This window comes from Coregonus lavaretus (assembly GCF_964263955.1).
Source record: "Coregonus lavaretus genome assembly, chromosome: 21".
In the NCBI taxonomy this organism is placed as follows: domain Eukaryota; kingdom Metazoa; phylum Chordata; class Actinopteri; order Salmoniformes; family Salmonidae; genus Coregonus; species Coregonus lavaretus.
This window is the reverse complement of record NC_140008.1, coordinates 4901606-4926352: the sequence shown is the minus strand read 5'-3', so window position 1 is coordinate 4926352 and position 24747 is coordinate 4901606. Positions and strand designations below refer to the sequence as shown.

Genomic DNA, 24747 nt, shown 5'->3' with positions numbered 1-24747 from the left:
CCCCCCCCCCCCCAAAAAAAAAAACAAAAAAAAAATTTTTGGTAAAGTGGTTATCCCACTGGCTATAAGGTGAATGCACCAATTTGTAAGTCGCTCTGGATAAGAGCGTCTGCTAAATGACGTAAATGTAATGTAAATGTAGAGGTGATAAGATCCTTAACTAGCCTCTCAAAGTACTTCATGATGACAGAAGTGAGTGCTACGGGGCGATAGTCATTTAGTTCAGTTACCTTTTGCATTCTGGGGTACATGAACAATGGTAGACATCTTGGAGCAAGTGGGGAGAGCAGACTGAGGAAGGGAGAGATTGAATATGTCCGTAAACACTCCAGCCAGCTGGTCTGCGCATGATCTGAGGACGAGGCTAGGGATGCCGTCTGGGCCGGCAGCCTTGCGAGGGTTAACATGCTTAAATATCTTACTCGCGTCGGCCACGGAGAACGAAAGCCCACAGTCCTTGGGAGCTGGCCACGTCGGTGGCACTGCGTTATCCTCAAAGCGGGAGAAGAAGGTGTTTAGCTTGTCCGGGAGCAAGACGTCGGTGTCCGTGACGTGGCTGGTTTTCCCTTTGTAGTCCGTGATTGTCTGTAGACCCTGCCACATACGTCTTGTGTCTGAGCCATTGAATTGCAACTCCACTTTGTCTCTATACTGACGTTTTGCCTGTTTGGTTGCCTTACGGAGGGAATAACTACACTGTTTGTATTCAACCATCTTCCCAGTCACCTTGCCATGGTTAAATGCGGTGGTTCGCGCTTTCAGTTTTGCAAGAATCCTGCCGTCTATCCACAGTTTCTGGTTTGGGTAGGTTTTAATAGTCACAGTGGGAAGAACATCCCATAAACACTTCCTGATGAACTCAGTGTCTGTGTATACACCAATGTTATTCGCAGAGGCAACCCGGAACATATCTCAGTCCGCATGATCAAAACAATCTTGAAAAAATTGATTCCGATTGGTCAGACCAGTGTTGAATAGACCTTAGCACAGGTACTTCCTGTTTGAGTTTCTGCCTATAGGAAGGGAGGATCAGAATGGAGTCGTGATCTGATTTGCCGAAGGGAGGGCGGGGGAGGGCCTTGTAGGCATCCCGGAAGGGGAAGTAGCAGTGGTTGAGCATTTTTTCAGCGCGAGTACTACAGGCAATGTGTTGATAGAACTTCGGTAGCGTTTTCCTCAAATTTGCTTTGTTCAAATCCCCAGCTACAATAAATACGGCCTCAGGATATGTGGTTTCCAGTTTGCACAAAGTCCAGTGTAGTTCCTTGAGGGTCGTCGTGGTATCGGCTTGAGGGGGAATATACACGGCTGGGACTATAACCGAAGAGAATTCTCTTGGGAGGTAATACGGACGGCATTTGATTGTGAGGTATTCTAGGTCGGGTGAACAAAAAGACTTGAGTTTCTATACGTTATCACAATCGCAGCATGAGTAGTTAATCATGAAACATACACCACCACTTTTCTTCTTCCCGGAGAGTTCTTTATTCCTGTCTGCGCGATGCACTGAGAACCAAGCTGGTTGTATGGACGGGGACAGTATATCCGGAGAGAGCCATGATTCCGTAAAACAGAGTATGTTACAATCCCTGATGTCTCTCTGAGCTCGTCTGCTTTATTGTCCAGAGACTGAACATTAGTGAGTAATATACTCGGAAGCGGTGGATGGTGTGCACGCCTCCTGAGTCGGACTAGAAGTCCACTCTGAATACCTCTTCTCCACCGGCGGCATCTTGGAGCAGCCTCTGGGATAATTTAAATTGCCCTGGGTGGTACGAACAAAGGATCCAATTCGGGAAAGTCGTATTTCTGGTCTTAATGCTGGTGAGTTACCGCCACTCTGATATCCAAAAGTTATTTCCGGCTATATGTAATAACACAAAAAACTTTCTGGGCAAATAATGTACGAAATACCACACAAAAAAACAAAATATTGCAATGTTGCTCTGGTTAGCATTAATTGTTTATCTTGTTGATGTGCAAAGGCAACTGAGGGAGAGAGAGACTACCTTTTCATGGTTGTTTGATCAATAGGACCGTCAAGTTCCCAAATGTATGAGGACTCCCGTGGTATTTACATATTTGCAGAAATCCTTTCAGGTGTATTTTGTGGCTTTTGGCGAATGCGTTCTAATGATCTAAAGTCGCGCAGTTCAAAGTGAATTATGGCAGGCCCTTGTGTAAAATGGCTTATTTGCATATAGGCTTACTGTAGCTCTGATTGGCTTTGGCGCACCGGTCTGTGTAGACTCCGGTCCTGGACAAGGCAGATGGTTTTATTTACTGCAGTGTCTATTAATTGTTCAAACGCACGGCCGCTTTCCCTCTCTATTGCTATGGAATTTTCACAAATGCCTTTATTATACGTAATTCCCAATCATTCTATGAATTTATGAAAACGTGAAAATGACCACATCTAAGTGCTCACTTGTCCATATTTTTTTTCTTTGTCATTCTTCCTGGGGGTGTATATGAAAATATTTCAATACGATTTCATGTAGCTAAAACGTTGACAGTCCCACTTTAAGGGGCGGGCCTTTACCGTGGTAACGGTGGGATTCACATGTCTATCTGTCTGATGAGATTCTCCGACATCCCTTTGCTAATATCAGTTGAGCAAACTCAAACTAATATTGAACAACAACCTAGTATGTGAACAAAACAATGTAAATAGCAGAGAAACACGAGGACAAAGTTGCACTTACGTAGAATTGTGTGTAAATTCGACCAACTTCTATGCCTTTTGCACTTCTAAAAATGAATATTTTTCAGCACAGTGTGGATATATGGGACTCTACGTAGTTCTTTGCATAGAAATAAGAAATAATTATTATTTCTATGGTCCTATGTGTGATTAGCTACCAGCTATGAAGAAAAAAAATGGCAGGAATACTTTGAAAATAGCTACAGCAGGATTTTTGTTGTTGCTGTAAATCACATATGCGAGTAAAATGGTTGCACTGTGTAAAGAAATTAGATAATTCTTATTTCTTTGGTTCTATGTGCTACCAGCTATGAAAAAAAAAAAAAGCCAGAAATACTTTGAAAACGTGCTCATATTTTACTTGTTCAGTTCATACATCTATTTTTATGCGAGTAAAACGGTTGCACTGTAGAGCCCTGAAATTCACCGACAGAGACGATGAAGGAGCATCATGCTCGCCCCCTCCACAGTCTAAAGAAATTTGATTGCAACCAACCAATGTTCTCTCAATTTTTGGGGGGCACTGAGCACATTGTGAGAATTTTGTGAAACTTCCAGTGTGCGTTTCCAGTGAACACTGAGGCTGTACCCTTGACAGTTTTAGACAGTAGCCAACCGGTTATTGTGGCTATCTGAGCATAATGTAGGACTACCAACAAAACCAATGGAGCGAATCCCATAACATATTCACATGGAAATAGCTTTTGATTTCAATGAAGTAGCCTATATGTGGTGTTCAATGCAGGCCTACATTGCATGGGACTTTTAAAAACATTTTCACATCATTATGAAGGGCTTGACATTTAATTAATGATTTTCTTACTTGGTCTGTGACACCATGGACCAAATAGGTGACTGTAAATTGCATTGTATTGTGTTGTATGATGCAAGAAACCACTTTACAAAATAAAATGTATTATTGTTACCATAGAGAGAAGTAGACAATGTAGACTATCCCTCTGCCTATTGGCTTATTTGCATATTCAAGCCTGTCTCAAAATACAACACTGCCCCTTTAATTAAGACATAAGCTTTTTACCTGAATAGCTTTTCAAAGACAGCTTGAAATGTAGCCTTTGTGCTCTTGTAGGAAGCAGTAACTCCCCATTGCTGACCTATACTTATCTATAACTGGGCTAATAACTCGCTAACTAGCAAAGAATATCAACAAATGTGCACACTGTGCTCAGATCTGAACTGGTCTGAAAAGCGCGTTCACTCCCGGGTGATTGAAAGACCGCTCGTGGGCTACCCAACGCCAATAGAATTATACTCCGTTGCGCTCCGGCTCTGCCTGCAACAAAATCACAGACTCAATCTTGGAAAGTTTGATTTGTTTTGCTTTGTTGAATTGAAAAGACGCTGATATAATGTTGATTCGATCACAGAAAAAACGTTGATCTATATAGAGCAAACTAACGGGGCGAACTCAGTCAAATTCTATCTCTTGCGTCTCTGCGTGGCCTGGCATTTCTTCTGTGCGGCGGTCCTGGAGGAGGTGCTCGGCTGCGCATATGCCCAGCTTAGAGGGAACATTGCAAGCAACCACAGCACACACAAATCACACTGCCCACAGACAGAGAGGAAGAGGCCAAAGTTAATCTGTCCAAAATAAGCCCAATGCATTTCTATAGGCTTATTTTGAACCTTGTCAGCTGTCTTCCTGCCTTTGGGACAACGACTCCCAATGTTAGGGCGGAGACATGAGCATCTCCTCATTATATACAGATCTCTGCCACAGGTACCGGGAGGCGGGACAGACAGCAGACTGTCCAACCAGCAGTGTTTCCCTGTTATCGCTCACGTTGTGACTGACAGGCGCCTGGTCCTATCAATAGATCGCTAGAAGATTGCATATTGTTCATTCGATGCAGGAGTGGGCTTGGCTGACTTTTTCTGACCTAGTGAATTGAAAAGTAGCGTAGTTAATTTCAGTGAGAAGAAGTAGCCAGCTGAAAAAGCGAGTCTGTCATCGGGTGTTTAGCTGACAGACGGCGCTAGTGGAAAACACTGGTTCTACTCCTGTGGAAAACACTGGACAGTGCATCATCAATAAGCCATACTCAGCGACAAATTGGCATACGACTAGATCAGTAAATATTCGTAGGCCTATCAATGGGTATAGGACAGGGCCAAGGCACACCACTGCTCTCATAATGGAGCCAACCAGGAAATAGCTGTGTGATAACAGTCTGATCCTACTCCTGAGTGGCGCAGTGGTCTAAGGCACTGCATCGCAGTGCTAACTGTGCCACTAGAGATCCTGGTTCGAATCCAGGCTCTGTCGCAGCTGGCCGCGACCGGGAGACTCATGGGCGGCGCACAATTGGCCCAGCGTCGTCCAGGGTAGGGGAGGGAATGGCCGGCAGGGATGTAGCTCAGTTGATAGAGCATGGCGTTTGCAATGCCAGGGTTGTGGGTTCGATTCCCACGGGGGGCCAGTATAAAAAAAAATGTATTCACTAACTGTAAGTCGCTCTGGATAAGAGCGTCTGCTAAATGACTAAAATGTAATAGAAATGTAATCCTGAGTTCATGGAGGTCAAACCCCGGTCCTCTCCTTCCTTCCTGGCTGCCTTGGATTATCAACAAAGACTGACACAGACCCCAAACTGTCCGTGTGTGTGTGTGTGTGTGTGTCCGCGTGCTCTGATTTTGTTTATCCACGACAGTTTCCCTACTAAGTTTGGCTTCGTGGATTGGCCTGTTCAGGAGGGTAGAGGTTTGGAGTGTCTGTAGTGTGTTTTACTCCAGCTTTTCCCCTGGTGTAGGATACTGCCAGAGAAGGCAGAGAGAGAGAGACTCTCTCAGGAATGAGAACCACATGTTGAGCCAAGCGTCTGACAGGCAGGCAGAGACAGGGTGAACTGGGGTAGGGTGGGAAAGTGGCTAGGCCACTATGGTGAGCTGTTGGAGAGAGAGGTTACTATGGTGAGCTGTTGGAGAGAGAGGTTACTATGGTGAGCTGTTGGAGAGAGAGGTTACTATGGTGAGCTGTTGGAGAGAGAGGTTACTATGGTGAGCTGTTGGAGAGAGAGGTTACTATGGTGAGCTGTTGGAGAGAGAGAGGCCACTGTGGTGAGCTGTTGGAGAGAGAGAGGTTACTATGGTGAGCTGTTGGAGAGAGAGGTTACTATGGTGAGCTGTTGGAGAGAGAGGTTACTATGGGGAGCTGTTGGAGAGAGAGAGGTTACTATGGTGAGCTGTTGGAGAGAGAGAGGTTACTATGGTGAGCTGTTGGAGAGAGAGGTTACTATGGTGAGCTGTTGGAGAGAGAGGTTACTATGGTGAGCTGTTGGAGAGAGAGGTTACTATGGTGAGCTGTTGGAGAGAGAGGTTACTATGATGAGCTGTTGGAGAGAGAGGTTGCTATGGTGAGCTGTTGGAGAGAGAGGATACTATGGTGAGCTGTTGGAGAGAGAGGTTACTATGGTGAGCTGTTGGAGAGAGAGGTTACTATGGTGAGCTGTTGGAGAGAGAGGTTACTATGGTGAGCTGTTGGAGAGAGAGGTTACTATGGTGAGCTGTTGGAGAGAGAGGTTACTATGGTGAGCTGTTGGAGAGAGAGGTTACTATGGTGAGCTGTTGGAGAGAGAGGTTACTATGGTGAACTGTTGGAGAGAGAGGTTACTATTTATTTTTTATTTTATTTAACCTTTATTTAACCAGGTAAGCCAGTTGAGAACAAGTTCTCATTTACAACTGCGACCTGGCCAAGATAAAGCAAAGCAGTGTGATAAAAACAACAACACTGAGTTACATATGGGGTAAAACAAAACATAAAGTCAAAAATACAACAGAAAATATATATACAGTGTGTGCAAATGTAGCAAGTTATGGAGGTAAGGCAATAAATAGGCTATAGTGCAAAATAATTACAATTAGTATTAACACTGGAATGCTAGATGTGCAGAAGAGGATGTGCAAATAGAGATACTGGGGTGCAAAAGAGCAAAATAAATAACAATATAGGGATGAGGTAGTTGGGTGGGCTAATTTCAGATGGGCTGTGTACAGGTGCAGTGATCGGTAAGCTGCTCTGACAACTGATGCTTAAAGTTAGTGAGGGAGATAAGAGTCTCCAGCTTCAGACATTTTTGCAATTTGTTCCAGTCATTGGCAGCAGAGAACTGGAAGGAATGGTGGCCAAAGGAGGTGTTGGCTTTGGGGATGACCAGTGAGATATACCTGCTGGAGCGCAGACTACGGGTGGGTGCTGCTATGGTGACCAATGAGCTAAGATAAGGCAGGGATTTGCCTAGCAGTGATTTATAGATGGCCTGGAGCCAGTGGGTTTGACGACAAACATGTAGTGAGTACCAGCCAACAAGAGCGTACAGGTCACAGTGGTGGGTAGTATATGGGGCTTTGGAGACAAAACGGATGGCACTGTGATAGACTACATCCAATTTGCTGAGTAGAGTGTTGGAGGCTATTTTGTAAATGACATCGCCGAAGTCAAGGATCGGTTGGATAGTCAGTTTTACGAGGGCATGTTTGGCAGCATGAGTGAAGGAGGCTTTGTTGCGAAATAGGAAGCCGATTCTAGATTTAACTTTGGATTGGAGATTCTTAATGTGAGTCTGGAAGGAGAGTTTACAGTCTAACCAGACACCTAGGTATTTGTGGTTGTCCACATACTCTAGGTCAGACCCGTCGAGAGTAGTGATTCTAGTCGGGTGGGCGGGTGCCAGCAGCGTTCGATTGAAGAGCATGCATTTAGTTTTACTATGTTGAGCTGTTGGAGAGAGAGGCCACTATGGTGAGCTGTTGGAGAGAGAGGTTACTATGGTGAGCTGTTGGAGAGAGAGGTTACTATGGTGAGCTGTTGGAGAGAGAGGTTACTATGGTGAGCTGTTGGAGAGAGAGGTTACTATGGTGAGCTGTTGGAGAGAGAGGTTACTATGGTGAGCTGTTGGAGAGAGAGAGAGGTTACTATGGTGAGCTGTTGGAGAGAGAGGTTACTATGGTGAGCTGTTGGAGAGAGAGGTTACTATGGTGAGCTGTTGGAGAGTAGTGGAAGCTGGTTAGTGGAAACAGGGAGATACTGAATCACCTTGAATCACTACACTGGACTCTGTAGGGAGAACTGTCAGACACTCCCTCCCTCCCTCTCTCTGCTCTGAGGATAATATGTCTGCTGTATGTCTGGTAAAGTATGCTGTCTGTGTTGCCCTTCCCCATGTGTTATAACTCTCTGTGTCTCTCCTCTACCCCCCCATCAGGTCTCTAGATGGTCGTCTCCAGGTGTCTCATCGTAAAGGCCTTCCCCATGTCATATACGGCCGTCTGTGGCGTTGGCCAGACCTGCAGTCGCACCATGAGCTCCGGGCCTTAGAGCTCTGTGAGTACGCCTTCCACACCAAGAAGGACGAGGTGTGTGTCAACCCCTACCACTACCAGAGGGTGGAGACACCAGGTGAGTACTATGATACTACTACATCTGGTTCTCTCTACTACGATACTACTACATCTGGTTCTCTCTACTACGATACTACTACATCTGGTTCTCTCTACTACAATACTACTACATCTGGTCTGTTCTAATAGTCACTGGCTCTCTTTGCTATCTCCTCTCCTCCTACTCAAACTCTATTGGGGGAGAAGGTTAGACGTTTCTCCCCTCAGACCTGCTCCAATGCATTTTGGAAATCAGGCCAAGAGAGAGGACGTGAATAATTGAGGAAAGACAAATTGAGTCTCTCTCTCTCTCCCTTTCCATTAAATGTCAATGTAAGGGCTTTATTGGCATGTGAAACATATGTTAACATTGCCAAAGCAAGTGAAATAAACAATAAACAAAAGTTTTAAACTAAAACAAAAAATTGACAGTAAAACTTACACTCACAAAAGTTCCAAAATAATAAAGACATTTCAAATGTCATATTATGTCTATATACAGTGTTGTAACGATGTGCAAATAGTTAAAGTACAAATGGGAAAATAAATATAGGTTGTATTTACAATGGTGTCAATTTTGCTGCTGTGATGGCACACTGTGGTATTTCACCTATTAGATATGGGAGTTTATCAAAATTGGATTTGTTTTCTAATTCTTTGTGGGTCTGAATTCTGAGGGAAATATGTGTCTCTAATATGGTCATACATTTGGCAGGAGGTTAGGAAGTGCAGCTCAGTTTCCACCTCATTTTGTGGGCAGTGTGCACATAGCCTGTCTTCTCTTAAGAGCCAGGTCTGCTATGCTCACTGAGTCTGTACAAAGTCAAAGCTTTCTTTAAGTTTGGGTCAGTCACAGTGGTCAGGTATTCTGCCACTGTGTACTCTCTGTTTAGGGCCAAATAGCATTCTAGTTTGCTCTGTTTTTTTGTTATTTCTTTCCAATGTGTCAAGTAATTCTCTTTTTGTTTTCTCATTATTTTGTTGGGTCTAATTGTGTTGTTGTCCTGGGGCTCTGTGGGGTCTGTTTGTGTTTTTGAACAGAGCCCCAGGACCAGCTTGCTTAGGGGACTCTTCTCCAGGTTCATCTCTCTGTAGGTGATGGCTTTGTTATGGAAGGTTTGGGAATCGCTTCCTTTTAGGTGGTTGTAGAATTTAACAGCTATTTTCTGGATTTTGATAATTAGCGGGTATCGGCATTAAATAGCCATCACTAGCACATTAGAGGCTGCTGCTGCTTATTGAAATCACTGGCAACTTTAAGAAATGGAACACTAGTCACTTTAATAATGTTTCCATATCTTGCACTACTCATCTCATATGTATATATTGCATTCTATTCTATAATATTCTACTGTATCTTAGTCCATGCCGCTCTGTCATTGCTTGTCCATATATGTATATATTCTTAAATTCCATTCCTTACTAGATTTGTGTGTATTTGGTATATGTTGTGAAATTGTTAGATATTACTTGTTAGATATTACTGTACTGTCGGAGCTAGAAGCACAAGCATTTCGCTACACCCGCTATAACATCTGCTAAACACGTGTATGTGACAAATAACATTTGATTTGATTTGGTGTTTTACGTTGTACACGGAGGATATTTTTGCTGAATTCTGCATGCAGAGTCTCAATTTGGTGTTTGTCCCATTTTGTGAGTTGGTGGTTGGTGAGCGGACCCCAGACCTCACAACCATAAAGGGCAATGGGTTCTATAACTGATTCAAGTATTTTTAGCCAGATCCTAATTGTTATGTCGAATTTTATATTCCTTTTGATGGCATAGAAGGCCGTTCTTGCCTTGTCTCTCAGATCATTCACAGCTTTGTGGAAGTTACCTGTGGTGCTGATGTTTAGGCCGAGGTATGTATAGTTTTTTGTGTGCTCTAGGGCAATGGAGTCTAGATGGAATTTGTATTTGTGGTCCTGGCAACTGGACCTTTTTTGGAACACCATTATTTTTGTCTTACTGAGATTTACTGTCAGGGCCAGGTCTGACAGAATCTGTGCAGAAGATCTAGGTGCTGCTGTAGGCCCTCCTTGGTTGGTGACAGAAGCACCAGATCATCAGCAAACAGTAGACATTTGACTTCAGATTCTAGTAGGGTGAGGCCAGGTGCTGCACACTGTTCTAGTGCCCTCACCAATTCGTTGATATGTTGAAGAGGGTGGGGCTTAAGCTGCATCCCCGTCTCACTCCACGGCCCTTTGGAAAGAAATGTGTGTGTTTTTTGCCAATTTTAACCGCACACTTGTTGTTTGTGTACATGGATTTTATGTCGTATGGTTTTCCCCCAACACCACTTTCCGTCAATTTGTATAGCAGACCCTCATGCCAAATTGAGTCAAAAGCTTTTTTGAAATCAACAAAGCATGAGAAGACTTTGCCTTTGTTTTGTTTGTTTGTCAATTAGGGTGTGCAGGGTGAATACATGGTCTGTCGTATGGTAATTTGGTGAAAAGCCTATTTGACATTTCCTCAGTACATTGTTTTCACTGAGGAATGTACGATTCTGCTGTTAATGATAATGCAGAGGTTTTTCCCAAGGTTGCTGTTGACGCATATTACATTTACATTGACGTCATTTAGCAGACGCTCTTATCCAGAGCGACTTACACATTGGTGCATTCACCTTATAGCCAGTGGGACAACCACTTTACAATGTTATTATTCTTAATTTTTTTATGTACTTTTTAATTTTTTTTGTAGGGGGGGGGTAGAAGGATTACTTTTATACTATCCCAGGTATTCCTTAAAGAGGTAGGGTTTCAAGTGTCTCTGGAAGGTGGTCGCTGTCCTGGCGTCGTGAGGGAGCTTGTTCCACCATTGGGGTGCCAGAGCAGCGAACAGTTTTGACTGGGCTGAGCGGGAACTGTGCTTCCGCAGAGGTAGGGGGACCAGCAGGCCAGAGGTGGATGAACGCAATGCCCTCGTTTGGGTGTAGGGACTGATCAGAGCCTGAAGGTAAGGAGGTGCCGTTCCCCTCACAGCTCCGTAGGCAAGCACCATGGTCTTGTAGCAGATGCGAGCTTCAACTGGAAGCCAGTGGAGTGTGTGGAGGAGCGGGGTGACATGAGAGAACTTGGGAAGGTTGAACACCAGATGGGCTGCAGCGTTCTGGATGAGTTGTAGGGGTTTAATGGCACAGGTAGGGAGCCCAGCCAACAGCGAGTTACAGTAATCCAGACGGGAGATGACATGTGCCTGGATTAGGACCTGTGCCGCTTCCTGTGTAAGGTAGGGTCGTACTCTGCGAATGTTGTAGAGCATGAACCTACAGGATCGGGTCACCGCTTTGATGTTAGCGGAGAACGACAGGGTGTTGTCCAGGGTCACGCCAAGGTTCTTTGCACTCTGGGAGGAGGACACCACGGAGTTGTCAACCATGATGGCGAGATCATGGAGCGGGCAGTCCTTCCCCGGGAGGAAGAGCATCTCCGTCTTGCCGAGGTTCAGCTTGAGGTGGTGATCCGACATCCACACTGATATGTCTACCAGACATGCAGAGATGCGATTCGCCACCTGGTTATCAGAAGGGGGAAAGGAGAAGATTAATTGTGTGCCGTCTGCGTAGCAATGATAGGAGAGACCATGTGAGGATATGACAGAGCCAAGTGACTTGGTGTATACAGAGAATAGGAGAGGGCCTAGAACTGAGCCCTGGGGGACACCAGTGGTGAGAGCACGTGGTGCGGAGACAGATTCTCGCCACGCCACCTGGTAGGAGCGAACTGTCAGGTAGGACGCAATCCAAGAGTGAGCCGCGCCGGAGATGCCCAACTCGGAGAGGGTGGAGAGGAGGATCTGATGGTTCACAGTATCAAAGGCAGCAGATAGGTCAAGAAGGATGAGAGCAGAGGAGAGAGAGTTAGCTTTAGCAGTGCGGAGAGCCTCCGTGACACAGAGAAGAGCAGTCTCAGTTGAATGACCAGTCTTGAAACCTGACTGGTTTGGATCAAGAAGGTCATTCTGAGAGAGATAGCAGGAGAGTTGGCTAAAGACGGCACGCTCAAGAGTTTTGGAGAGAAAAGAAAGAAGGGATACTGGTCTGTAGTTGTTGACATTGGAGGGATTAAGTGTAGGTTTTTTGAGGAGGGGTGCAACTCTCGCTTTCTTGAAGATGGAAGGGACATAGCCAGCGGACAAGGATGAGTTGATGAGCGAGGTGAGGTAAGGGAGAAGGTCTCCAGAAATGGTCTGGAGAAGAGAGGAGGGGATAGTGTCAAGCGGGCAGGTTGTTGGGAGGCCGGCCGTCACAAGTCGCAAGATTTCATCTGGAGAGAGAGGGGAGAAAGAAGTCAAAGCATAGGGTAGGGCAGTGTGAGCAGGACCAGCAGTGTCATTTGACTTAATAAATGAGGATCGGATGTCGTCAACCTTCTTTTCAAAATGGTTGACGAAGTCTCCCACAGAGAGGGAGGAGGGAGGGGTAGGAGGAGGAGGATTCAGCAGGGAGGTGAAGGTGGCAAAGAGCTTCCTAGGGTTAGAGGCAGAGGCTTGAAATTTAGAGTGGTAGAAAGTGGCTCCCACGGTAGTTATTGGGGTCAGATTTGTCTCCACTTTTGTGGATTGGGGTGATCAGTCCTTGGTTCCAAATATTGGGGAAGATGCCAGTGCTAAGGATTATGTTAAAAAGTTTAAGACTAGCCAATTTGAAAATGTGGTCTATATATTTTATCATTTAGTTTAGTTTAGGACACCATCAACACCACAGGCCTTTTTGGGTTGGCGGGTTTGTATTTTGTCCTGTAGTTCATTCAATGTAATTGGAGAATCCAGTGGGTTCTGGTAGTCTTTAATAGTTGATCCTAAGATTTGTATTTGAGCATGTATATGTTTTTGCTGTTTGTTCTTTGTTATAGGGCCAAAAAGATTGGAGAAGTGGTTTACCCAAACAACTCAGTTTTAGATAAATAACTCTTTGTGTTGTTGTTCGTTTAGTGTTTTCAAATATTTCCAGAAGTGGTTAGAGTCTATGGATTCTTCAATTACATTGAGCTGATTTCTGACATGCTGTTCCTTCTTTTTCCGTGGTGTATTTCTGTATTGTTTTAGTGATTCACCATAGTGAAGGCTCAGGTTTTCTGGGTCTCTATGTTTTTGGTTGGATAGGTTTCTTAATTTATTTCTTATGTTTTTGCATTCTTCATCAAACCATTTGTCATTGTTGTTAATTTCTTTAGGTTTGATAGGGAAGCTGAGAGGTCAAATATACTGTTTAGGTTTTCTAGTGCCAAGTTTACACCTTCACTATTACAGTGAAATATTTTGTCCAGGAAGTTGTCTAAAAGGTATTGAATTTGTTGTTGCCTAATAGTTTTTTGGTAGGTTTCCACACTACTTTCTTCCATCTATAGCATTTCTTAATATTATTCAGTTCCTTTGGCTTTGATGCCTCATGATTGAGTATTGCTCTGTTCAAGTAGACTGTGATTTTGTTGTGGTCTGATAGGGGTGTCAGTGGGCTGACTGTGAACAGTGTCCCGCAGTTCTGGGAGAGTGTCTCGCTGGTGTCTGTTGATCTGTTGCTCCTGTGTGAGGTGTTGGGCTGCGGTTGAGGGCGATGACCTTTAGGGTCCGGGCGAATGTTGGCACTGCTGCCTTGTATAGGTGTACCTGGTCGTAAAGGCTGTTTACGTCCAGGGTGGAGTGGTGGGCCAGGTAGACATTTGGTTTTGAGGCACAGTCACAGGAAATACTTGCGTTTACCCGCTGTATGGTAGCAGGGTGGAAGTCTTTTCGTGGTAGCAGGGTGGAGATAACCACTTGTGCGTTGGGGAAAGTAGAAGAAGCTTTTTCTATCACTCCCTTGAGTGCTGTGGCCACCCTTTCCTGCTGTGTTCTCAGGTCGTTTGTGCCTGTGTGTATTATTATGTGGCTGGGTGATCCTAGTTGGTCCTCAGACAGAAGGTCTAGGGCGCGCTGGGTGTTTGGACACCAGAGTTTAGACACTGTGTGTTTGGGAAAAAGTTTATTTTCCAGTTGGAGTCCATAAAGAGTACAATCTGTGGCTTGTGTATGTCCTCAGTGGGTGTGGGGGGGTTGTCAGGAGGGCTATCAGGGTGGCTGATGGGGGGTGCTCAGAGGGGGTGTGATCCCCTGGGCTTGGGGTTCTTCATTTGTCTGTCCTGCTGTGATGTCGAGGCTATGGTCAGGGTCTGGGGTGGACTGTTCTGCTGTGGTGTTGAGACTTTGGTCAGGATCTGAGGTGGGCTGTTCTGCTGGCTTCTCTGCCGGGGTGGCCAGCTCTCTAATGGGTTGTTCTCTGTCACCCATCATCGTTCTCACCTTCTCCTCCAGCACTCTGATCCTCTCCTCTAGTGCTCTGTTCTTCTCCTGCTCCTGTTCTTTCTCCTGTTGATGTTGTCTCACCACAGTCCAGAGTGCAGACATGTCTCTCTCCACCTCCAGCTCTCCAGGTCTGGTTAAGGGGGTGTTGTTGTGCTGGACTGTTGTCTGGGTCTGTGCTGACTGGAGTGTGTTCACCTGCTGTTCCAGCTCCACCTGCCTTACCTCCAGCTGGGGGAATTTATCCTTCATTTCAATGAGGGAGTTGTGTTCTGTGCTGGGAGGTTGACTTTCTGCTTGGGGTTTCTCATCTGTGGGGTTAAATGAAGAGGTCTGATCTGACACGCTCGGGGTGGGGGTGTCTTTCTCAAGAGAGAGCTTCTCCTGCTGCGCTCCCTCTTTGATTAGGTGAAAGTCCAGCTTAAACTGTTTGGGGTTGCCCTGTACCAATACTGTTCCAGACTTGTACAGGTTGACATTGCCTGACTCAGAGTCCTCGTTGTCTAGTATCCTGAGTTTCCACCCATCGCTAACACCCCCCCTCTTAACAGAGGGGTAGTGTGTTAGTTTAGAACTGTTAACAGAGGGGTAGTGTGTTAATATAGCACTCTGCCATGCCAGGGGATGGTCTGTGTGGAAGATACGTTTTTTATTTTTAAAATTTTTATTTCTGGGGGTAGATCAGCTTAATATTGCAGATAGATTGTAACTTCTATCAATGTAATTGTCTGCATCACTTCCAATCCCCCATGTTTTTTATATATATACTCCCCTTTATTACTTTTCAACCCCGCCATCCTTTCCCTACTTGGGGTAAATTAGTGAACAACAATGCCCAGGCCTCTACTTCCAGCCTATACTTACTATCTACACCTTATGGACACAGTCAATTTTACAATAATTCTATTTTATTTGTTTTGTTTGTTTTTTCTCCTGAACTTCTTCTACTCTCAACCTCTCCGATCATTTTCATGATGTCCATCCGGTTTGCTTCTATATGCCATATCTTTCTAACTGTGCTCTTTCCCAAAAGCTCCCAACATACAACCTATATACTTATTATGGACACAGTATGCTTACATTATTAGTTATCTTGTTATTATTTGTTGTTATTTGTTATTAGTCCCATCCTTCAACTCCATTCAATACCTCCCATCTATCTCTTAACACCATCCATATAGGATTTCTATTTGCCATATATATTTCAACCGTACTGTGATGTTTTACAAAAGTTCTGAACCTTTCTATTCTCATTGCTTCTACAGATTGTGAATGAAAAATAAACATTTTTGCTAAAAGTATTATTATATTATTGATCGATTGACTATGAATTTTCAGATCACCCAGTAATGCTATCTGCAAGGTTAGCTCCAGGTAAATATTGCAATCCTTTAGCTATTCCTGGACCTGTGTCCAAAAACAAGCTACAAATGGACAGAACCAAAACAAATGATCTAATGATTCTGTCTCTTCACAGCAAAATCTGCAGAGCTGGGAAGATTGTATCCCCCATATAAATAACATTATATTGGTAGCAAGAATTGTATATAATAATTTAAAATGAAACATTCAAATTTTTGAATCCGGTGTCGTTTTGCGTGTCAGTTCATAAACACTATGCCATGGGATCGGTACGTCAAAAATCTCTTCCCAACTATTTTGCAATCTATATGGGACGGCTGTCAATCCTTTGGTCCTTAAGTGAAACTGATATACTTTTTTATTTATCACAGTTTTCCTTAACCAATTATGTTCTTTAATGCAAGGCCGACAGACAAGTTCCTTACTTTCTCCCCCTTCCACTTTCCTCTTCCACTTTTGCGGTAAGGCTGCAATTATTTGGTTGTAATTTTGGGTAGAGCAGAGTTTTCCATATGTTTTTGTTAGCTGCATGTGCGACATAACTCCACCAGTCCTACCGATGATATCATTTACGAAGATTATACCTTTTTTAAACATTCTGTCAAAAAATTAAGGTTTTTTGTCGATTAGTATATTTGAATTTAACCACAATATTTGTTGCATTATTTGTTCTGTCGTTTCTGGAGGATTCAATTGAAATTGCAACCAACTTTCTATGGCTTGTTTTAGAAATAGTGATATTTGGGAGATTATTTCCTTTTCAAATAACTTAAAAAGAGTTGTTGGAATCTGAATAAAGGGGAAAAGGCCTTTCTTGAACATTGGGTGAGACAATCTTACTAATTTGCTTGAGAACCAGTTCGGATTTAAGTATAACTTTTGTATGACTGCATCTTTTAGTGATAGGTCTAATGCTTTAATATTTAATAATTTCTGTCCTCCGAATTCATATTCATTATATAAATAGGCCCTTTTAATTTTGTCTGGCTTGCCGTTCCAAATAAAATTGAATATTTTTTTCTCATATAATTTAAAAAACTGTTCGCTAGGCGTAGGCAAGACCATAAGCAAATAGGTAAACTGGGATAATACTAAAGAGTTAATCAGGGTGATTTTTCCACAAATTGACAGGTATTTTCCTTTCCATGGTAGTAAGATCATATCTATTTTTGCTAACTTTCTATTAAAATTTACATTTACATTTACATTTACGACATTTAGCAGACACTCTTATCCAGAGCGACTTACAAATAGGTGCATTCACCCTATAGCCAGTGGGATAACCACTTTACAATTATTATTATTATTTTTTTTTTAAGGGGGGGAGGGGGGGGTAGAAGGATTACTTTATCCTATCCCAGGTATTCCTTAAAGAGGTGGGGTTTCAAATGTCTCCGGAAGGTGGTGAGTGACTCCGCTGTCCTGGCATCGTGAGGGAGCTTGTTCCACCATTGGGGTGCCAGAGCAGCGAACAGTTTTGACTGGGCTGAGCGGGAACTATGCTTCCGCAGAGGAAGGGGAGCCAGCAGGCCAGAGGTGGATGAACCCAATGCCCTCGTTTGGGTGTAGGGACTGATCAGAGCCTGAAGGTACAGAGGTGCCGTTCCCCTCACAGCTCTATAGGCAAGCACCATGGTCTTGTAACAGATGCGAGCTTCAACTGGAAGCCAGTGGAGTGTGCGGAGGAGCGGGGTGACGTGAGAGAACTTGGGAAGGTTGAACACCAGACGGGCTGCGGCATTCTGGACGAGTTGTAGGGGTTTAATGGCACAGGCAGGGAGCCCAGCCAACAGCGAGTTGCAGTAATCCAGACGGGAGATGACAAGTGCCTGGATTAGGACCTGTGCCGCTTCCTGTGTAAGGCAGGGTCGTACTCCCCGAATGTTGTAGAGCATGAACCTGCAGGATCGGGTCACCGCCTTGATGTTAGCGGAAAACGACAGGGTGTTGTCCAGGGTCACGCCAAGGCTCTTCGCACTCTGGGAGGAGGACACAACGGAGTTGTCAACCGTGATGGCGAGATCATGGAACGGGAAGTCCTTCCCCGGGAGGAAGAGCAGCTCCGTCTTGCCAAGGTTCAGCTTGAGGTGGTGATCCGTCATCCATACTGATATGTCTGCCAGACATGCAGAGATGCGATTCGCCACCTGGTTATCAGAAGGGGGAAAGGAGAAGATCAGTTGTGTATCGTCAGCGTAGCAATGATAGGAGAGGCCATGTGAGGATATGACAGAGCCAAGTGACTTGGTGTATAGGGAGAATAGGAGAGGGCCTAGAACTGAGCCCTGGGGGACACCAGTGGTGAGAGCACGTGGTGCGGAGACAGCTTCTCGCCACGCCACTTGGTAGGAGCGACCGGTCAGGTAGGACGCAATCCAGGAGTGAGCCGTGCCGGAGATGCCCAGCTCGGAGAGGGTGGAGAGGAGGATCTGATGGTTCACAGTATCAAAGGCAGCAGACAGGTCTAGAAGGACAAGAGCAGAGGAGAGAGAGTTAGCTTTAGCAGTGCGGAGAGCCTCCGTGACACAGAGAAGAGCAGTCTCAGTTGAATGACCAGTCCTGAAACCTGACTGGTTTGGATCAAGAAGGTCATTCTGAGAGAGATAGCAAGAGAGTTGGCTAAAGACGGCACGCTCAATAGTTTTGGAAAGAAAAGAAAGAAGGGATACTGGTCTGTAGTTGTTGACATCAGTGGGATCGAGTGTTGGTTTTTTGAGAAGGGGTGCAACTCTCGCTCTCTTGAAGACGGAAGGGACATAGCCAGCGGTCAAGGATGAGTTGATCAGCGAGGTGAGGTATGGGAGAAGGTCACCGGAGATGGTCTGGAGAAGAGAGGAGGGGATGGGGTCAAGCGGGCAGGTTGTTGGGCGGCCTGCAGTCACAAGTCGCAAGATTTTATCTGGAGAGAGAGGGGAGAAAGAAGTCAAAGCATAGGGTAGGGCAGTGTGAGCAGGACCAGATGTGTCATTAGACTTAACAAACGAGGATCGGATGTCGTCAACCTTCTTTTCAAAGTGGTTGACGAAGTCATCCACAGAGAGAGAGGAGGGGGGGAGGGGGGAGGAGGATTCAGCAGGGAGGAGAATGTGGCAAAGAGCTTCCTAGGGTTAGAGGCAGATACTTGGAATTTAGAGTGGTAGAAAGTGGCCTTAGCAGCAGAAACAGATGAAGAAAATGTAGAGAGGAGGGAGTGAAAAGATGCCAGGTCGGCAGGGAGTTTAGTTTTCTTCCATTTCCGCTCCGCTGCCCGGAGCTCTGTTCTGTGAGCTCCCAATGAGTCATCAAGCCACGGAGCTGGAGGGGAGGACCGAGCCGGCCGGGAGGATAGGGGACACAGAGAGTCAAAGGATGCAGAAAGGGAGGAGAGGAGGGTTGAGGAGGCAGAATCAGGAGATTGGAGGGAGAAGGATTGAGCAGAGGGAAGAGATGATAGGATGGAAGAGGAGAGAGTAGTGGGAGAGAGAGAGCGAAGGTTGCGGCGGCGCATTACCATCTGTGTAGGGGCAGAGTGAGTAGTGTTGGAGGAGAGCGAGAGAGAAAAGGATACAAAGAATGGTCGGAGACATGGAGGGGAGTTGCAGTGAGATTAGTAGAACAGCATTATCTAGTAAAGATGAGGTCAAGCGTATTGCCTGCCTTGTGAGTAGGGGGGGACGGTGAGAGGGTGAGGTCAAAAGAGGAGAGGAGTGGAAAGAAGGAGGCAGAGAGAAATGAGTCAAATGTAGACGTAGGGAGGTTGAAATCCCCCAAAACTGTGAGGGGTGAGCCATCCTCAGGAAAGGAACTTATCAAGGCGTCAAGCTCATTGATGAACTCTCCAAGGGAACCTGGAGGGCGATAGATGACAAGGATATTAAGCTTAAATTGGCTAGTGACTGTGACAGCATGGAATTCAAATGAGGAGATAGACAGATGGGTTAGGGGAAAAATTGAGAATGTCCACTTGGGAGAGATGAGGATTCCTGTGCCACCACCCCTCTGACCAGATGCTCTCGGGGTATGCGAGAACACATGGTCAGACGAGGAGAGAGCAGTAGGAGTAGCAGTGTTTTCAGTGGTAATCCATGTTTCCGTCAGCGCCAGGAAGTCGAGGGACTGGAGGGTAGCATAGGCTGGGATGAAGTCAGCCTTGTTGGCAGCAGAACGGCAGTTCCAGAGGCTGCCTGAGACCTGGAACTCCAGGTGTGTGGTGCGTGCAGGGACCACCAGGTTAGAGAGGCAGCAGCCACGCGGTGTGAGGCGTTTGTGTAGCCTGTGCGGAGAGGAGAGAACAGGGATAGGCAGAGGCATAGTTGACAGGCTGTAGCAAAAGGCTACAATAATGCAGAGGATATCGGAATGAAATTAACTAAACATCTGGGAAAGGAGAGAGTAGGGCCTCCCTCACCAAAACTCCCAAATATAACTCTCCCAACTTCCACCTCAGAAACTATAATTGTTTCACTGAACCACCCGAATAAAACTCTCCCAACTTCCACTTTAGAAATTAGAATTGTTGTAAACTACAGCGGTTCAATGTTTCAAGGAATAGACTCAACTTACTTTATTCAGCTAGCTAACTATGACGCCATAGCAAACTAGCATGCTAGCATCCAATAACACACAGTTCAGCACCAATACTTGGTTACAACAAACTACCAAAAATGTGTTAACACACTAAACAGATAATTCGTGTCCGTGTCTAGTTCCTTTCATAACGCAGCAATAATTAAACGTTGGCTAGCTTAGCACAAATATATTGTATTTAGCTGCTACAGTACAGCTAGCTGGTCGTGTTGGCTAGCTAGCAATGGCTGCTGTGTTGACTTTGTTTGAAAAACGGCGGCGATGCGAACAAATGTAGCTGGCTAAAAGGATATTGTATTTAGTTGCTACCGTTGCTAATAGCTACTCGCCAGCTAGTCCAGGAGGTGAGTTAGCTAGCTAGCTAGCTTCGTGCTACACCCGGCACCGCCGAATACAATGCTAACCTACAATAATTACATACAATAACTACCCACAGCAACCCACGATGCCTACCTACAATACCTAACTACAATCTAAATACATAGTTTAAGCCTTACTCGACAAAGCCCAAGCTATGTATAAAGCCAAACTTACCCGACGCCAGCTGTCTGGGTGGCAGACAAGAAGACATTGGTCTTCTGCAATCAGTAGCTGTAATTAAGTACAGTAGCTACTAACTACCTAACGTTAATGCCTCAGATAATGAGGTTAGAAAAACAGCTGAATGGTAGGTAGCTAGCTGGCTTAATTACAGGTACTCTTAAGCGTGAAATAACATTGGAAACAACTATCCACAGTTGCTAAAAGTTACCAGTAGCTACCCGCTAGCTAGCTAGCTTTATTGGTCCAGGTAGTGGGTTAGCTAGCCTCGTGCTTCACCGGGCACCGCCGAATACAATACTTACCTACAATAATTACCTACAATAACCTACAATAACTACCTACAATACCTAACTACAATACCTACCTACAATCTAAATACATGGTTTAAGCTTTACTCAACACCATATAAGAAGCCAAGCTTACCTCCTGCTAGAGAAAACACAACCTCTCCCGACCTCCTCCTAAGACAGAATCCAGAATGTATTGAAGTGAGATCATTTATTTCCTTTGGGATATGTATTCAGAGTATATCCACATCACCATCAGACCATTTTATTGGTAAACTACATGGTCATGTAAAAATTGTATTTTTTTGAGATCCAATACGTAATATAGTACATTTGTCATAATTTGGTTGTAATCCAGAGAGGTTAGAAAATGTATCTAGATCCTCTATGAGGCTGTGGAGGAATTCTAGTTGTGGATTTAAAAGAAAACATGAATCATCAGCGTACAATGACACCTTTGTTTTTAAGCCCTGAATTTCTAATCCTCTGATATTATTATTGGATCTGATTTTAATAGCTAACATCTCGATGGCCACAATAAATATATATGCCGATAGTGGACAACCTTGTTTCACTCCTCTTGACAGTTTAAAACTTTCTGAGATATAGCCATTATTTACTATTTTACACCTAGGGTTACTATACATGAATTTGACCCATTTTATAAGAGATTCTCCTAAATTTAAATGCTCCAGGCATTTATATATAAACCCCAGTCATACTTTATCAAATGCCTTTTCGAAGTCTGCTATGAATAGCAGGCCTGGTTTCCCATATTTTCCATAGTGTTCTATTGTTTCCAATACTTGCCTTATATTATCTCCAATGTATCTTCCATGTAAAGTGTAAGGGGCCTCCAATTTTTTTAATGGACTGGATCTTTATATTTTCCACTTGTATCCTGTTTCAGTAATAATGAGATCAGACCTTCTTCTTGAGTGTCAGATAATCTACTATTTACATAGGAGTGGTTAAAACATGCTAATAACGGTCCTCTTAGTATATCAAAAAAGGTTTGGTATACCTCGACTGGTATGCCATCCAACCCTGGAGTTTTCCCAGACTTAAAGTCTTTAATTGCATCCAGAAGTTCCCCCTCTGTAATTTGTAATGTCACCTTCACATGAGTCTTTCTGTATGGCTGTTAATTTGACATTATCAATAGAAAAAAAATCACTACAATTAGCTTCAGTTAGAGGAGATGGAGGCGACTGAAAAGAAAACATATGCTTAAAGTACTTTGTTTCCTCCTTCAAAATATAATTAGGTGAATCATGGGTGACTCCGTCAATTGTAACCAGTTTCATTAAGTTCTTCTTGGTAGCATTCCTATGTTGAAGATTAAAAAATAATTTTGTGCATTTTTCCCCATATTCCATCCAGTTTGCTTTATTTTTATAATATATTACACTTGATCTTTCTTGAATAAGTTTCTCAATTTCTTTTAGTTTTTCCTCTAATTTATTGGAAGATAAGGTTGCTTATGTTCCCATTTTTATAATAGTCAGCTAAAAGTGTCTCTTGATTTTCCATAAGGAGCTTCTTTTTGTACTCTTTCCATGCCTTCTCATTTTTTACATCCAGTGGGAACTGTATTGTAATGACCTCTGCACAGAGGGAGGGGGCTTCAAAGGCCTCTGCATTTGGTTGGGGGAGGCTGTGAAACTCACCTGCCATTGTTGGGCTCAAGGGCTTTGACACCTCTCACTTCACACCTCAGTGCTAATTGAAGTTGCAGCCAGATATGTTCTGTCCTAACAAGTTTGGAAGCCTTAACGTAGCATTCAGTCCTTATAAAGTAAAATATATTGTAATTTATTTTTCTTCTTGGCTTTAAAAGTAGCTTCAGACTAAACATTACTCACTCAGTTCCAGGTTGGATGGTGTTTTCAGACTAAACATTACTCACTCAGTTCCAGGTTGGATGGTGTTTTCAGGTTTTTGTTGTGCTTTTTTTGCTGGTCGTTGGTTTGCCAGAGCATTTTCTGTACAGTCCTTGGGAATAAGAATCCTTCCAGGTAATTATTTCCAAAATCAGGTTGTAGGTTTAGAGTTTTGATTTGGAGTGACGGTTATGTTGTGTGGAAAAATCCAGGTTTATCTAACTCTAAATCTATATTTTTGTAAAAACATGCTGAAAAATGCAGGAGCTCATCTGCTCATGACCTCTCTCTCTCTCTCTCTCTCTCTCTCTCTCTCTCTCTCTCTCTCTCTCTCTCTCTCTCTCTCTCTTTCTTTATCTCTCTTTCTTTATCTCTCTCTTTCTTTATCTCTCTTTCTTTATCTCTCTCTCGCGCTCTCTCTCTCTCTCTCTTTCTTTATCTCTCTCTCTCCCTCGCTCTCGCTCTCTCTTCCTCTCTCTTTCAATTCAAAGGGCTTCATTGGCATGGGAAACATACAGTGGGGGAAAAAAGTATTTAGTCAGCCACCAATTGTGCAAGTTCTCCCACTTAAAAAGATGAGAGAGGCCTGTAATTTTCATCATAGGTACACGTCAACTATGACAGACAAATTGAGAGAAAAAAAATTAAGAAAATCACATTGTAGGATTTTTAATGAATTTATTTGCAAATGATGGTGGAAAATAAGTATTTGGTCACCTACAAACAAGCAAGATTTCTGGCTCTCACAGACCTGTAACTTCTTCTTTAAGAGGCTCCTCTGTCCTCCACTCGTTACCTGTATTAATGGCACCTGTTTGAACTTGTTATCAGTATAAAAGACACCTGTCCACAACCTCAAACAGTCACACTCCAAACTCCACCATGGCCAAGACCAAAGAGCTGTCAAAGGACACCAGAAACAAAATTGTAGACCTGCACCAGGCTGGGAAGACTGAATCTGCAATAGGTAAGCAACTTGGTTTGAAGAAATCAACTGTGGGAGCAATTATTAGGAAATGGAAGACATACAAGACCACTGATAATCTCCCTCGATCTGGGGCTCCACGCAAGATCTCACCCCGTGGGGTCAAAATGATCACAAGAACGGTGAGCAAAAATCCCAGAACCACACGGGGGGACCTAGTGAATGACCTGCAGAGAGCTGGGACCAAAGTAACAAAGCCTACCATCAGTAACACACTACGCCGCCAGGGACTCAAATCCTGCAGTGCAAGACGTGTCCCCCTGCTTAATCCAGTACATGTCCAGGCCCGTCTGAAGTTTGCTAGAGTGCATTTGGATGATCCAGAAGAGGATTGGGAGAATGTCATATGGTCAGATGAAACCAAAATATAACTTTTTGGTAAAAACTCAACTTTGTTTGGAGGACAAAGAATGCTGAGTTGCATCCAAAGAACACCATACCTACTGTGAAGCATGGGGGTGGAAACATCATAATAATAATAATATCCAAAGCGACTTACAGTCATGCGTGCATACATCTTTTTTTTTTTTTTTTGTGTATGGGTGGTCCTGGGGATCGAACCCACTACCTTGGCGTTACAAGCGCCGTGCTCTACCAGCTGAGCTACAGAGGACCACATCATGCTTTGGGGCTGTTTTTCTGCAAAGGGACCAGGATGACTGATCCGTGTAAAGGAAAGAATGAATGGGGCCATGCATCGTGAGATTTTGAGTGAAAACCTCCTTC

The 24747-nt window shown here is 44.2% G+C and overlaps 1 protein-coding gene across 1 annotated transcript in view; it reads left to right on the top strand.

The window, feature by feature from the left end:
* The window catches only part of smad3b (SMAD family member 3b), a gene marked incomplete at both ends in the record, with an annotated part of 65599 nt that overhangs the window by 9715 nt on the left and 31137 nt on the right, over positions 1-24747 (top strand). The window contains one exon of the mRNA XM_084185688.1: positions 7930-8123. Coding sequence (XP_084041814.1) covers positions 7930-8123 — 194 coding nt within the window. The remainder of the gene's footprint in view (positions 1-7929; positions 8124-24747) is intronic.